The sequence below is a fragment of the Pocillopora damicornis genome, chromosome 3, assembly GCF_964200805.1.
Source record: "Pocillopora damicornis chromosome 3, jaPocDami1.2, whole genome shotgun sequence".
Lineage (NCBI taxonomy): Eukaryota > Metazoa > Cnidaria > Anthozoa > Scleractinia > Pocilloporidae > Pocillopora > Pocillopora damicornis.
The window spans coordinates 2,484,408-2,498,886 of record NC_142672.1 but is presented as its reverse complement, the minus strand read 5'-3'; the positions used below and the strand labels follow the sequence as shown (position 1 = coordinate 2,498,886).

The 14,479-nt window shown below is 36.0% G+C and overlaps 2 protein-coding genes across 4 annotated transcripts; one reads left to right on the top strand and one right to left on the bottom strand.

Moving 5' to 3' along the window:
* Positions 1-562: 562 nt before the first annotated feature.
* LOC113675227 (ribonuclease P protein subunit p29) lies at positions 563-8,353 on the bottom strand. 2 transcript variants are annotated; one of them, XM_027191771.2, is made up of 7 exons: positions 8,129-8,353; positions 7,006-7,067; positions 6,196-6,410; positions 5,583-5,657; positions 4,920-4,981; positions 4,027-4,128; positions 563-1,088 (listed from the first exon to the last, which is right to left on the bottom strand). In XM_027191771.2, the coding sequence occupies exons 1-7, from the start codon at positions 8,163-8,165 to the stop codon at positions 1,003-1,005; spliced, it is 639 nt and encodes a 212-aa protein (XP_027047572.2). In that variant the 5' UTR covers positions 8,166-8,353; the 3' UTR covers positions 563-1,002. The 2 variants fall into 2 exon arrangements, with proteins under 2 accessions (XP_027047572.2, XP_089056210.1); XM_089200084.1 differs by having other exon boundaries at positions 563-912.
* On the top strand, positions 8,209-13,882 carry LOC113675226 (U6 snRNA phosphodiesterase 1). Of its 2 annotated transcripts, none has more exons than XM_089200083.1 (9): positions 8,209-8,450; positions 9,307-9,353; positions 10,328-10,393; positions 10,799-10,991; positions 11,527-11,580; positions 11,826-11,865; positions 12,495-12,560; positions 12,849-12,932; positions 13,452-13,882. In XM_089200083.1, the coding sequence occupies exons 1-9, from the start codon at positions 8,266-8,268 to the stop codon at positions 13,569-13,571; spliced, it is 855 nt and encodes a 284-aa protein (XP_089056209.1). In that variant the 5' UTR covers positions 8,209-8,265; the 3' UTR covers positions 13,572-13,882. The 2 variants fall into 2 exon arrangements, with proteins under 2 accessions (XP_089056209.1, XP_027047571.2); XM_027191770.2 differs by having other exon boundaries at positions 10,328-10,423.
* Positions 13,883-14,479: the final 597 nt, after the last annotated feature.

Below are 14,479 nucleotides of genomic sequence, written 5' to 3'. Positions count from 1 at the left end.
CGTAGAACTATCATAGATGAACGAAATAGAAATAACATGAAGTCCAAATAGAGTTCGTTTAGTTGCAAGTGCACAAAAACATGTTATCGTTATTATTATTTTATTATTACTATTATTACTATCGTTATAATCATTATCATTGTTATAATTATTTTCGATCATTCTCTCCAGTTTGTCTTTGCGTCTCCAGTTGTCAAGGAAGAAAAACAGAATGTTAACCAATTCACAAAGGCCCCCTTAGAAACTGAGGAAAGTGGCCAATGTAGGGAGGTATGGGTATATTATGTGGCAGGGTATTAGTCAAAGCAGGAGGAGGACTGGACGGGCAGTTTTCAGTTTCCCCTCATTTTCTTCAATCGCTCGCCGGCTCACATACTAACGGCCTGGAACAGGCTATTCGAAGGGTAAATAATTTCCTCTTAAACAAAAAATTTTTCCATGAAAATAGTCCCACGATGTCAAAAGTAGTGCATGAACTGAGGGTGAAACATGCCAAGGGCTATTCTGCATTGAAAACTGTGGGCGCACCGAAATTCATTTAGCATCATTACCAACACCAAAATGTAATGCAAAATGTAATGTTTATTCAAATTTTTGACAAAGTCTGAGGACGTTTAGCATGCACACTAAAAACGTTCTCTATGCAAAATTACAAATTCCCTTCATAGGCATATTTGTGATTACTCAGATACTCCTTCTTTGTAGGACTTTCTGTGATCACGGCACCACAGCTGTGGGAACAATGTTGACTGGAAAATCTGTCCAAGATGGATGTTTATAAGTCTGTTGTCGCTTTTGGTTTGAATCTCCTTGCCGAGCGCTCACTAGATCGGAAGCAGAAATGACTTCCGTGAATCGTGAACTCAAATCCTCCCAGTTCAAATGCAAACACACTGTTTGCTTTAGGAATCACTGAACATAAACAAAAGAGAAACTTGTTGTTTGGCTATGTATTATCAAAACATATAGAATCACCACACATAGCCTCTGCTAGTCTCTCAGTCAATGGCGGCGGCAGCGGTGCTCAGGCATCCGTTTCCCTAACAATCGTAATCGCTCATTTCTACTGACTAAGAGCCCGGGAAAGGCTAACATAGAAATAAGAATATAAAATGTAAAACTAAAACAGGAAAACGACACTAAAATGTCAAGGGCTTATGATATATTGCATTCAGTGAAGTAAGGTAGATTCAATTTGCTTCCATCCTATAAACTCGTAACTACGTGCAACGCAAACGTTTTACTAGGGGGGCCAGAGGTAGCGCAGGGACGTCGTTGGCTTGCTAGATAGGATAATTAAATATTATCAACTGAGTTCATAACATAAATTGGCCACCGTAAAGAGTTTTAAAGCTGATGTTTCGAGCGTTAGCTCTACGTCAGAGCGACGTCTGACGAAAGGCTTACACTCCGGCAAAACGTCAGCTCTGAAACTCTTAACGGTGACCAATTTACGTTACCAATTCAGTTGATAAAACTACCCTTTTATACTCTTCCACCGACGCAGCACCACAGTTTCTTTAGAAATTACCCCTTTTATTCATATGCAAGGTAGTAGTTCTCTCCATGGGCATGACACGTTGATATCCCACAGGCATAAACGGAGCAGGAACACCCTGCGGTATTCAAGTACATCATTCAGCGAGGAGTTCCAATATTTCTCACTCTGATCCTGCATGAAGTTCTATAAGTATATTTCCGGCTTGGCTCTCATTTTTTGTATGCTTGTTTTGAGTTTTGACTTTTAATCTTACAACACTAAACTACATGGTTATCTTAGTTACTAGCACATTGCACTCGGCCTTTCAAAATGACGCAAGGCTTCAAACCTACGTTACCGCTTGACAAGTAGTTACTGTTCGCTGAGTTTCATTTCAGTCAGAAATAGAAAGACCTTATCAAACTTTGTAAACAAAAAACTTCAACCATTTCGGGCTCAATATTATTTTACAAACATTAAAAACGAAGACGTGAACAATCGGATATTTCCCTTGACAACAGATGCAAATAACATTTGACCATCTCTCTTTACTTTTTTCAAGATTCCGATAAGATGAAAAATAACAGTATTTTCTGAACAAGCACAACGAAAAACATGTATGACCTTACAAAAAATTTCCAGCCGTGGGAAAGAATCTATGTTTAGCGTCACTAGAGCCGGAAATATTGCACATTCATGGAAACAATTGCAAAACGCACGCGTAAGAAATGCTTTAAGAAGCGTGTTCCGGAAAAAGTAAACTTTCATCTCTCACATTTAGCTCCTAGAATAAACTCGGCGCCTGGTTCGCGAACATTCAGCGCAGAGTGTATTATTTACCTTGAAAATTAAAAGCAAAAAGTATGTACTTAGCATGGTTTTGCAGCTAAGTAAGATAGTTGAGTAAAATTTACTATCACTTCTGGAAACTGACACAACTCTAACTGGGTAACAAAGCATTTTATAAGTTCCAGTGTGAAGACATTTTGTTTTGTCATTCTGTATATCATAATTCGGAGAAAAAATAACGCATTTTGTTAATAAAGCGAGTGAAGCACCTTTAAGTTAAAAAAGTAAACGGCTGAATCATTGTCGAGCTGTGTAGCTCAGATAAAAGTTTTTTCCTCAAGACTCCTGTGAAGTTTTATTACTAAAACATACAAGCAGTTTCTTGTAAAATTTATCGTCAAATTCGTTTTTTTAAAAACACGCAGCTCAGACTGCGGTTATATGACTTATGAAAGACACTTTGCCGAGATTACCGACATACAAACTAAATTTTCTACGAAAGTGAAGAGGCTTTTTAACAGTGTCAATTCCTAGTGCAAACGTAGATCTGACAGCAAATAACTGGTTCTTTTTAAGGAGCACAAAGCCACCTCAGAACTACAGAATCAAGAGAAGCCAATGAGGGCTTCAAGTTCTTAACCAAGGAATAGACTTGTCATGTTTATAAATTTCTCTTTTTTTTTTCCTCGGTTACAAATGGGCGTATGTATGTAAGAGTTCTAAATCGCACTTAATTCTGATTTGAACAAGACAAGGGGTTTAATCGGTGGAACACATTTACAACAAGGACTTCCGGTTTTGCAAGTTGGCATTAAACAGTACGAAACTAAATGGATGTACAAAAGGGGTAAATTTCTAAAGAAACTGTGGTGCTGCGTCGGTGGGAGAGTATAACAGGGTAATAAGTATTATCAACTGAGTTGATGACGCAATCTGGCCAACGTAAGAGTTTCAAAGCTGACGTTTCGAACTTAAGCCCTTCGTCATCGCTTTGACGAAGGGCTAACGCTCGAAACGCCAGCGTTGAAACTCTTTACGGTGATCAATTTACGTTATGAACTTAGTTGATAGTAATAAATTCCTCGTAAATGGATGTACCATTCGTATGGCAGGTAGAAAAATTAGATTTTCAATTCAGAATGTAAAAAAAAAACAAAAACTCTTACACATGTGGCTGACGTCACCGACAAATCGAAATCATTAAAATAAAGAGCTGCTTAAGTTCTATCTCTTAGCAACAGATCCGTGATTAAGCTAGTAGGATTAGAGCATCGTATGAAAAAAGTTCCTTTAAGGACGCATTTGAATTAAATGGACTTGGATACCAGAGAATTTAATAACTCTCCAGCCTCTACAGAATTTCTACACAAGGTTACTACAGAGCGCCTTGGGTATCAAACTTTGTAGACTTGCAAAAAAATGAAAAAACGTAAAACATATCACCGAGTATGTTGTTTACTGGCATATAGCTACCTTTACTACAACTGACGTTAATGTGTAGTAGACAGAGGAAGGAAGGAGCAAAGGAAGATTCTTGAAACGGAATTTCTTAAATAATTCCTAAATCAAATTTCCATCTGATACAAAGTAAAAAGCCATTTGTAAGCTTCATCAAAGAGAAAGACATTGTAAGTGTGTGTGGCTCAGCCAAGACAGGGTTGAAAATTACAATATTATCTTACATAAAATGCGTGTTCTACCAAGAACCAAACGAGTGTCGGGTGTATCTTATGGTCAGTGTCATTAATGAGACTTACTTTTGAGTTTGTCTTGTTTTGTGATAATCTTGAAGGAATTTTTTGTCTCTTGAAGTAAGATTCCACACGTTCCTACGTATGATGGACACTTGGATCTGCTCACTGTTAAAAAAAGAAATACAAAAGCTGTTTAACACTATTTATTTCAGTCCCAAGAAGTTACATCTAAGTCTATTAAGGGAGAAAAAGGTTAACTCCAGTCCACAAGTAATTCTCACCCCAACCAGAGGAATGTGCCTTTCATAAGACACAATTATCCTAAAGACTAAAATATTTCATTTCTTACCGTTAGGGAGGTACACGAGGCATTATAATTTTTGCAAGTTCATAAGCCTTTGATCAAAGGCCAATAATAACTATCCCAAAATTTCAAACATTCATAAGCAAAGTACAAGATTATTCTTAGTTCAGTGTTTCAACCCTTTAACCCCCAAGAGTGACTGGCATCTAATTTCTCTTTACAAGATCACCCCTGCCACCCCCTGTGATTTGGAATCACACTTAAAGGTCATGAGAATATAAGAAATGATCATCAACTAAAGCTCTTGATTGTTAAACAAATTCTCCTTGTCAGCACCTTAGGAAATAAATAGAGAACATTAGGTAGAATATGCATACTGATGTTGTGGTGTTAAGGGTAAAAAAATTTCAGATACATGCATCATATGGGGAAAAGTCACACAATATTCTACTACAGCTAATTTAGCTTTGTTAAAACAATAGAGTAAAAGGCACAAGTTGAGACACCCAAATAAATATATTGTTATACACATATTTCAGTTAACCAATATATAGAAACAGGAGGTGAAGTCTAAATACCTCCTTGTACTGACTGGAACATCCATTATCAAGCCCTGACAAGTTAAGCCAGCTTTACACAATAATTTACTCACCCTTGAGAATACACCCATGGTAGTCAGCACGCAGTAGTTTGGGATATATAACTTTCAAATTACTAAAATATAGAAAAAGGCAGTTAAATAAGCATGCGTTATAAGTATAGCAACCTGGGTAATTGTGTAGAAAAACTCCCTGAAAAAACCTGTCAGCCGACAATCAGCCAACATACAGTGGCCTATTGGTTATCTGTTGGCTGAAAGGGTTTCTGAGGGAGCTCTTCTTCACAATTACTGCAGTCTGGATGACAAACACTGACAAAATTGATGAGTAAGCCTGATTGATTAAGGTCTTTTATTTGTGTTGAAGGAGAAATACCAGCAAAAATGCATTCACTTCCCCATGTTACAATGCTTTGATAAAGATTAAGCTTGTTGTCAGAACAGCCCCCTCCCAGATAATCACACCATAGGGCTATGTTGACACCTGAAACACCTGTTGCTAAAGCATACTAGCCTACAGCACTTACAGCTGATGTTTCTCTTGCAATTCCTTTAATATTAGTTATGCAGACCCCATCACCAACAAGATACATGTAGTATCTACCTTTTATATTTTTTTCCAAGTTTTAACCAAAGAAGAGAAAAAAATATGTTGCATGTCACCAAAAGAAACTGGTATTGGTATTGAGCACTTAAAATTGTTTGCCAAAAAGGTACCTTTCAGATGTCAAGTTTAACATTTCTTGCATGTAGCCTGTCCATAAATCATGAAGAGGAAGATACATTTCATACCTAACAAGAAAATCATTCCAGAACAATATTAATATTCACAAGTGCATTGAAATAATACTGGGTGTCACCAATTTCCAGCATGCCCTAGCAGCTGACACATGAGAAGTGATATGAAGAAAACCAATCAAATTTTGGGACTTTCTGTGTCACTTCCACACTCTAAATATCATGCCAAAACTAGAAGAGAAACTGAACATAACTTTGGTAAATATGCTTCACATTATTTTGTTTACGGTTTATAATAATTAATTGTGTTATTTAAATCAAGTTAAAAAATCATAAGTGAGTCTTACTAATCTTCCCATTTCAACTTAAAGTTTGCAAAAACTTTCTAAATTCTGTCATATATACTAGTCAGGTGCTGTCTGGCTCAGTTGAATTTACCACAAATTAATTTCTCATTTCTGGTGACCAGACTGATCAGGTTTGTGTTGATGATTTAGTAGAACTAGTTGTGCTATAATAATAAATACATCAAGATCTTCATGTTAACAGTTAACCCTATTCTCTTGTGAAATCAATAAAAGATGCAGTTCACCTTTGATTTTTGGGAGAAATCTTGTAAATGCCTCGACTCTTTTTCTCTCTTAGGGACATTTCTTTTCTCTTTGGTTTCTTGTTTGGCTTGTGTTTATTTAGCCTGTCCAAAGTCACAGGATCATATCGCAGTTTCCTTTCCAGGTCCTCTTTATTTTTTTGTACCACTCTTCCCATAAATGATTTTACTGCGCTTCTAGCAGAACAATTTAATGGCTGCATTGGAAAGTGGGAAGGAGAACACATTTTAATCCATGGAATGCTATAGAGGAAGTAACTTTTTTAGCATAACAGACACTTTCTCCTCTACCTCCTTTGTGTCAGACAATCAATAAATTACTCTTAAAGCATGTCCACTTTCTCAATAAAATTAACTTCAGTAATAACCAAAGATGACATCTATGAAGCCTATTTTCAAACTTTTTTAAGATGGTTTAATATTTGTCCTTTTTGATCATAATTCAATTTGAAAAAAAGGGAATACTCCTCTTTCTTCAGAAACTCCTCACTGAGAACAGGCACTCAAGGGAAGCTTTAGTGGAGGTGTTCTCAAAAGGCTTAATAACCCTAACCTTGTTCAAGAGCCACATTGCTTCATCTCACTACTGTGTTGAATACAATAATAACAGAAAGATATAGATTACAGTCAGAGTATATTTAGAGAGAATGTTTAGAATTAGAAATAAAAAGTCAGTTTCACCAAATGTGTTGACCAGAAATCACCAGTTCTCACCCCACTTATCAAGTTCTACAAGATTGATGACTCCAAGCCCTCCTCCTGAAGGAAACACGAGTGACACTTCACTCTTACCTGAAGACTAAGTTCTTCCAAGTTGTGTTGAACATGTTCTGGGAGGCCAGAATAAAGTGCTTCTAAAACAAAACAAATAACAGTGAACAAAAAGTAACAAAGGAAACATACCCATGTGCCGTAGCTGCTGATTTGTGTGAGCAAACTGTATTCAAATATCTGAGAAATAATTACCACTAGGTAATGGCACACATTTCCCAGGTTCAACAAAATAATAAACCTATAGCATATGTTGGGAGAACATGAGAATATTTTGTAAGTCACCCATCTTTAGTCTACTTATGACTTGTTTTGTGATCAAGTACAATTCTGAGTAAATCCAGTAAAAGGGTTCCATCAAAAATTAACAATCAGCAAGAAGAATAACAAGCTAATGAACAAATAAAATGGTACCAAGAATCCAAGCAGATATTATGAAGAAAACTGAAAAGAAATAGCGGTATGCAAAATGAAACAGAAACAGTTTTTTGATGCCTAAGCATACTTAGAAAATTTGGGTTATGAAATGGCAAAATAAGTTCTTTTAAGAGTTTTGTTTTGCCAGAATAAAGAAAAATTTAAAAAAAAGAGAAAAATTGCAAAGGATGGCAAGTTTAGATACAGGCAAGCTTTACATTTTTTCATTTGTCATATCATTAGTTTCTATAAAGCAGTGAAAAGCGGTAATTAGATAACGCCGTATTATGTGACTAACACAAGTCTATAGAATGTGGGATTTTAAGCCACTAACCTACTCGGTATACATTCATATTAAGAGATTTTACGCCATTAGTTAATGACTTTAAATCTTACGACGTATGTATATCACCGACTGAAATAAATTACGCCGCTGGTTAAAGGTATAAAATCTTTCAGTATAGAAGTTTTTGAACCCTTCAGCTTGGATAATATCAGTCTTCTAAGTTGTAAGCTTTGTGAAATATTCATCTTAAAGGTAGATTCTTTACGAATAATGAGGTTATACCACGAATAAGCTTCACAGATTTCGTGTTACGTTTTGATTTTTCCGAATCTCGAGAACAAACAAATACACAGCTCACAGCTGTTTCTATGGAAGAAACTTATGTTTTGAAACATGCACGATAAAGTTCTCAGAAACTTCTGGAAGAGTAAAAGTTCTTACTTGTAGATACATCGGTCACCATTTCGCCGTCCGCCATGTTTCGTTTCTCAGTGCATTACTTCATGTACTCTACACGATGAGTACTACAGAGCGAGTACTACACACTAAAGTGTCCGAACTTCAGCGGTCCCAGAAACATGTCAAAGGATGGCCTGTCTCAGCTACTGTCATCGTATGGATCAGATGAATCGGAAAACTCGAGCGACGATGCGGAGGAATTGACTGCTGTTAAAAAGAAAACGGGATCTCAAAGCATGAAACTTAAACTGGCCAAAACTGAAAAAGGCGGGTGCGAGAATTGTGGCATTACTCAAGGAGAAAGGCAAGCTTAATTTAATTTTTTCAGTCCTACAAATTTTTGAAAGTAAGAAGGGGTCCTACATAGAAATGATAAATAATTTTTAGTCAACCTCAGCTTTACTATACTTATAGAATGATGGTGACAAATTAATTCTGTTGCAACTCTTAGTGCTTGTGTCAGCCCAGCCAGGTAAGGTTCAAATTCCCTAAACAACCCCCCCCCCCCCCTTGGGCATCGATGATGCTCAAATGCCAGTGGGTTGCCGGAGGGGGGGGGGGTGAATGTTGAAGCTTCGAATTGATTATTACTGACATCATCCTGTTAGTAAATTAGTAATATATAATTATGAACTCAAATGATGAAAGTTTCATGAGAAAATGGTAAATAAAATGATAAAGTGATTGATTAAGATGGGAGTATATATTGGTCAGTTTTCCAAATTATTTTGGTATATAATCTGAAACTTAATTATGTATGCATATTTATACCCTTTTCCCATGTGCTTGATGATACATGAAAGTATGCAGAAATTTTTTCCTCACTGAAGTAGAGTAAAAAAGGGATCCTCAATTATTGCACATTAAACCCATGAGACAGGTGTTGTTGTTATTACCTTTGCCTGAGAAAACTTAATCAGTGTTGCCAGGCTATAAAAAATGCTGCTACTCTCATCATGAAAGACCTGCAATTTGCTGTGTTTTTATGACTCTGTGGGAAAGGGAAGGTTGTGAAATTGCTCGGAGTAACCTTTGCTCCTTTCTTTTGATATCCCATATAGGAATTTTAATTGAATTTGATATTTTTGCCAGTCAGGTAATGTTCAGTATAAAGCATCTGAAATATAAACTCACACCTAAACAATATTTGTTTATAACAGAAAGGTTTTGCCATTACCGAAAGAAGTATTGAACATGTTCAGAGAAGGTAGGAGATTTTCATATCCACAAACATGTTTTATGACATCAATGTTTGGTGACAATGCAAGCATACAATGCACTCCATCAAATTGGCCAAAGCAATCATTATTCTCACAACAATTGCAAAGCACCCCACAAACATACTATTAGTAGGTGTTTAGCTTACCATTTGATATAATTTTTATCAAGTACAAACCATGCTGCTTCTTTGAGATTCATGCACAGGATGTCTATTAGGTAGATTTTGGTTGATGAGGCAGAATATCTGGACCATTTACCTGATTGACAGTGGTTTTAAACGTGGTCTGCACTCTCATCGATAATGATGTTGGTCATCATAGTGGTCAAAGAGTTGTGGACCTTAGGAGGCCCAGCAGGCCATTCTAAACCACTGTTAATTTGTTTTTTTTTATTGATATCAAATAAAATGACTCTTTCAGAACCTGACCACAATTTGTGACACATTGATATCAGCAGCATCATCTGTACTCTCATCAACAACAACAAATTTGCCTTTCAGATTGCAACATTACTGCCAATTGTGGTAAATCACAGGATATGTTGACCTTATTAAAACAAAGACTTCTGACTATTTCTAAACACACCAGAGCTACACATATCTAAAGGCATAATAAGTTGTTTTCTACCTCTTCTGTCCTTCATTTTCATGGAAGGACTTTTCTCCTGTGGTAGTGGCTCAAGTTCGTGTTGCCTCATTCATTTTTTGCAAGAATGTGTCAGTTATGGTTGTAAATAACGTAGTAGCTCACAAGAGATTGGTGTGAGGTGGAAGTTTCAAATGATCAGATGGAGTATAGACACACCCTCAAACCTTCACATTGCCATAACCCCTTTTTTAAACCCATCAAATTTTTTTAACCAAATTTTCAATGCTTGTGGGTTGTCAAATTCAAAGTATTCCCTTGTTTTCACCTACACTTGGGCAATGTTTCATTTTTGCTATTAATCATGTTACTTCAGATCCCATCTCAGAAGACGAATCAGCTAAACACCATGGAAGGATAAGGACATTTTCTCATTTTCCTGGTAACTGGGCTATGCATGTGTTTATTCCTTGTAAGTTCCTCTGAATCAATACTTTATTTTAGTTATTATTTTCATATGTCTTCTGCAGGGAAATATATATGCTGTGTCTTTAATTTGAAAGGGGCAGCATGATTGGCTGCATTTGTGTACTTTTGTACAACTGGTAACAGGCAGTGAATCCTTTTAACTTAAATGTAGTGGCATATTTAAGTTGAATGGGTAAGGCAGAGAAACAGAAAGATTTATATTCAATACTTTTCTGGTGAAACATGTCAACAAAGTGGTAATTTGTTTACTTTTTGCATTGTGGCTTTTTGCAAGACTTTTTAATATACACAATTATGAATGGTAAAACATTTTGTGAACAAATTTTTACTGATAATTGATTGTGTTTCACCTGCAAAGTCACAACCAACAGTTATTTTGAGAGCCTTGTGGTATCTGTGGTCGAAAGTTTGGCCACTATTATATCAGGTGAAGTTCACCTGACACCATGTAATGAGTTACATGTTAGTGTGTCCAGAACAGTGCCAGTCAGACACTACTGGATCGAGCCAATTGTACAACAGCTAAAAAATGGCCTCAGTACAGTGCAAAGGTATGGTATAAACTAGAATAGCTTAGTCAAGATGATTACCTCTCATATCTTGATGTACTTTTCACGTTTTAAACTCCCCATTTAAAAAGAAGATTTTGTTTGTCCAAACACTTTCTACCATAGTATGAAATACATTTTAAAATACATAATGTTTTAGCAAGTATATGAAGATAGTGCTAATTTTGATATCAATAGAACCATACACAGATTAGAACAAATTGTGTCAGTTTTTAATAAAAGTAATCATTGTCAATTCTGCCATTCTGCGAAGTGTGCTCAATAAGGCCATCTCTTTGACCATGATTTGCTCAAGGAGAAATAAAAAGAAATACAGCCCAGGCACAGCAACCTTTTAGAGTGCAGTATTGTAAATTTGCACTTGCCCATACAAGAATCAGTGCATGTGCTTGTATTGGTAAAGAAAATGTTATGCTTGATAATGTACATGCCTTAGGGAGTTGCCCGTGGTATAATGAACCCTATTCGATCAATTATAGAATATGAAAATTCCATTTTGTGTTTACTTATGTTTTAGTTTTAGGTCTACCTTGCAGTGCCCTGAATTCTATACAAATGATGAAAAAACAAGGTAATGTACAAAATGTCATCTCTAATCAAAACTGTTTTACCTGAAGATGAGCTCATGTAGTTAACTAATTGATGTACTTAACACTGCTTGTGACAAGTAGTCCCCAGCATATCAACTGCACCCTTGAAGAGAACATGCAATTCAATGGCTTAGTTAATTCTTAGTATTAAAATGATTTTCTTGCAGTCTTGACAGCTGTAGCTCAGTGATGAGTTAACAACCTCACATTCTGTGGTTAATTTCAGATCATTTTTAGCATTGAAAGTAGTTGCAGGACATAAAAAGGTAATGAAGTACTTTATTCATAAGTCATTTGAATGGAAACAGACATAAAAAAACCCAGAGTAATCAAACTGTTTGAAAAATTCAACCAACCGTTAACATGAAAATGGCAAAGTCATCTCGGCAGGGGGGATGGAGGTGATAGCAAGTTAGGCAGGTAGGGTAACACTGTCAGGTTCTCGTATTAACACTTTGGCTTGCCTGGCAGGGGACAAGACAACTCAACCTGGGAACAATTGTTGACTGGCCAAAAGAAAAGCTCTATTTTCATAATATATCAAAATAAAGTCCTTTTACTTTTTATGGTGTTTACTTTACAAATCTAATGCATATATATAATTAATATATATTAGACAGACTGAGATTAAAACACGCCTTGAAGGTAAAAAGAGTGAAATGCTGCAAATGGTCTATTATTGTCTCAAAGGGGTTCACACAGATGATTGAATTGCTTAATATATATTTGTATATGTGTTTGAAGGACTGCAATAGAACAAATTTGTTATTTACCTAGAATTGATTTTTAACTTACCAGGAAATGTACCATCTTTTTTATAATTCTATAGCTTTTAATAAGCCATTGCCTTGTAAAGGAAAGGAAACATTAATGCTGAAAAACTTTTAATTTTCAGCTGAAAGAGATCGTTGCCATAGTAGATGATATCTTGGAAGAATTTTCTCTTCCAGCATTCTACAAGGTATTTCATTTAGTTAACTTGGTAGAGATTGATGTGATATGTTTCGGTGATTTTGAAGGCTTATTTATTGAAATTGGCTTTCTCTTGACATTTTTCAAATAAGTGTAATATTGAATGTGGAATCAACATTATTTTACTGAGAGTTTTTCAACAGGATTTCTTTGTGTAGGTTTAGTTTTGGTCTTCTTTTGTGTGCTCTTGTTTGTGATGCACTTCACCTGACAACACATGTTTTTGGTTCTGTTTCATCAGTTGAATACTAGGCTTATCAAATGAATTCATTTTTAGGATCCATCATTTCATCTAAGTATTGCATGGCTGCTTGGAGACATCAGCTCTGAAAGGACAGAAGAAATTCAAACTAAACTCCAGGTAAACATAAGCCGCTGATTACTTGCACAACAGTTGCAACACCAATTATTTTTTGTGACAATGAAAACTAAAGATTCGTAACAAATGGTAACACTTATGGTCAGTTATTTACACAAGATCTAACCCAAACCATGGTTTGACGCAATCAGTGGGTTTCAGGCTTTCTCTGTAAGAGGGTTGATTTAATGAAATAAATGTCTTTCCACTGTTAGCTTTTGGCCCTCTTTACAGTGTTCACAAAAATAAACATTCAGAAAAAAGGTTCAACTAAATTGAGGATTGTCTAGTACAGGGTTTTGTTAAACAACTGCTGAATTAACTTTGTTCACTTTTATTATTGTAATATATTGTAGATCACAATAAGGAAAAAATCTTTATAGAAAGATAATTGAGAAACAGGAAAACTTTGATGTAGCTTGCTGTTGGTAACACCCAGTGTACAGCAGTTATTAGATCCCAGTTGTGGTGGAGTCCTGTTGTCACATTTCACACTGCTTCTATTCACTGTTCCCTCCGTAGGATATTTTGGATGCTTGCATTTGTGAAAAAGAAGTTGCCAGGTCATTGGTATTGGAAGTAAAAGAAGTACACTGTAACATAGGAAATAAACATTTTGTTTTTCCATTGGATGCCACGTGATTAGAACAAGTAAGGACCAGGGATCAAGATCACAAAGAAAACTCTGCTGTTGACAATAGGAGGAGTCTTAAGCAGCAACTCGCATTGTTTTTTTTTTTTTTTGTAGGAAAGATAGACAACTTTCTGGCTTGAGAGTGGCTGGTTAGTAAGCCATCTTAGATTGTTATGAAATGCAGACTCCAACTTTTCTCTAGTTTAGGTCTTTGCAACAATACATGTGGTCCAGAGAGACAAAAAAAAGAACATTTGAGTCATAAGCCTTTCTAAAGTGTAAAAGAGATAAAAGAATATTAATTAGAAAAAATACAAAAGAGTAAAATGATCAAATTTCCTTATTGTGCTGATGCACTTACTTTCATAATATTAGCAAAAATAATAATCAGATGTCCTTAAGAAGTGAGAAAGAACCTTCTAGTGGAAGTGTTGTGAAAATTTGACTGCCAGGCATTTAGACTATTTGAGACCAGGCCGGGCTGCCAGCATTTGGCCTCAGCAGTTATTATTGGTTTTCTGTTTTTCCTTTATGCTTTACCACCATAGTTTCTCTTATTCTCTCTTATTTCTTACCATGCAACACACTAGTCACCTCCACTGCAATGAATAGTGGTTTTAAGATTGTTATTATTTCATTCAAAAGAAATGCATCCTGCACCCTCAGACAAACTTACTCACCCCCTCCCCCCTCCCTGCCCCCCCCCCCTGCCAAAAAACTCTGCACAATGGTTCAGTGGTGAACTGGGGCATAAGATATAATAGAAGTTATCAGAGTTGCAGGTTACTCAAGTGGGATTTGGAGCTGGTGGTCTAGGAATTACTCTACATTCTGAAAGCATTGTGTTAATAAACAAAGCGCATGGGTTAAACTCCTGTTCAGACTAGAGTTTTATGTCAGGCTTCATTTTTGCTGT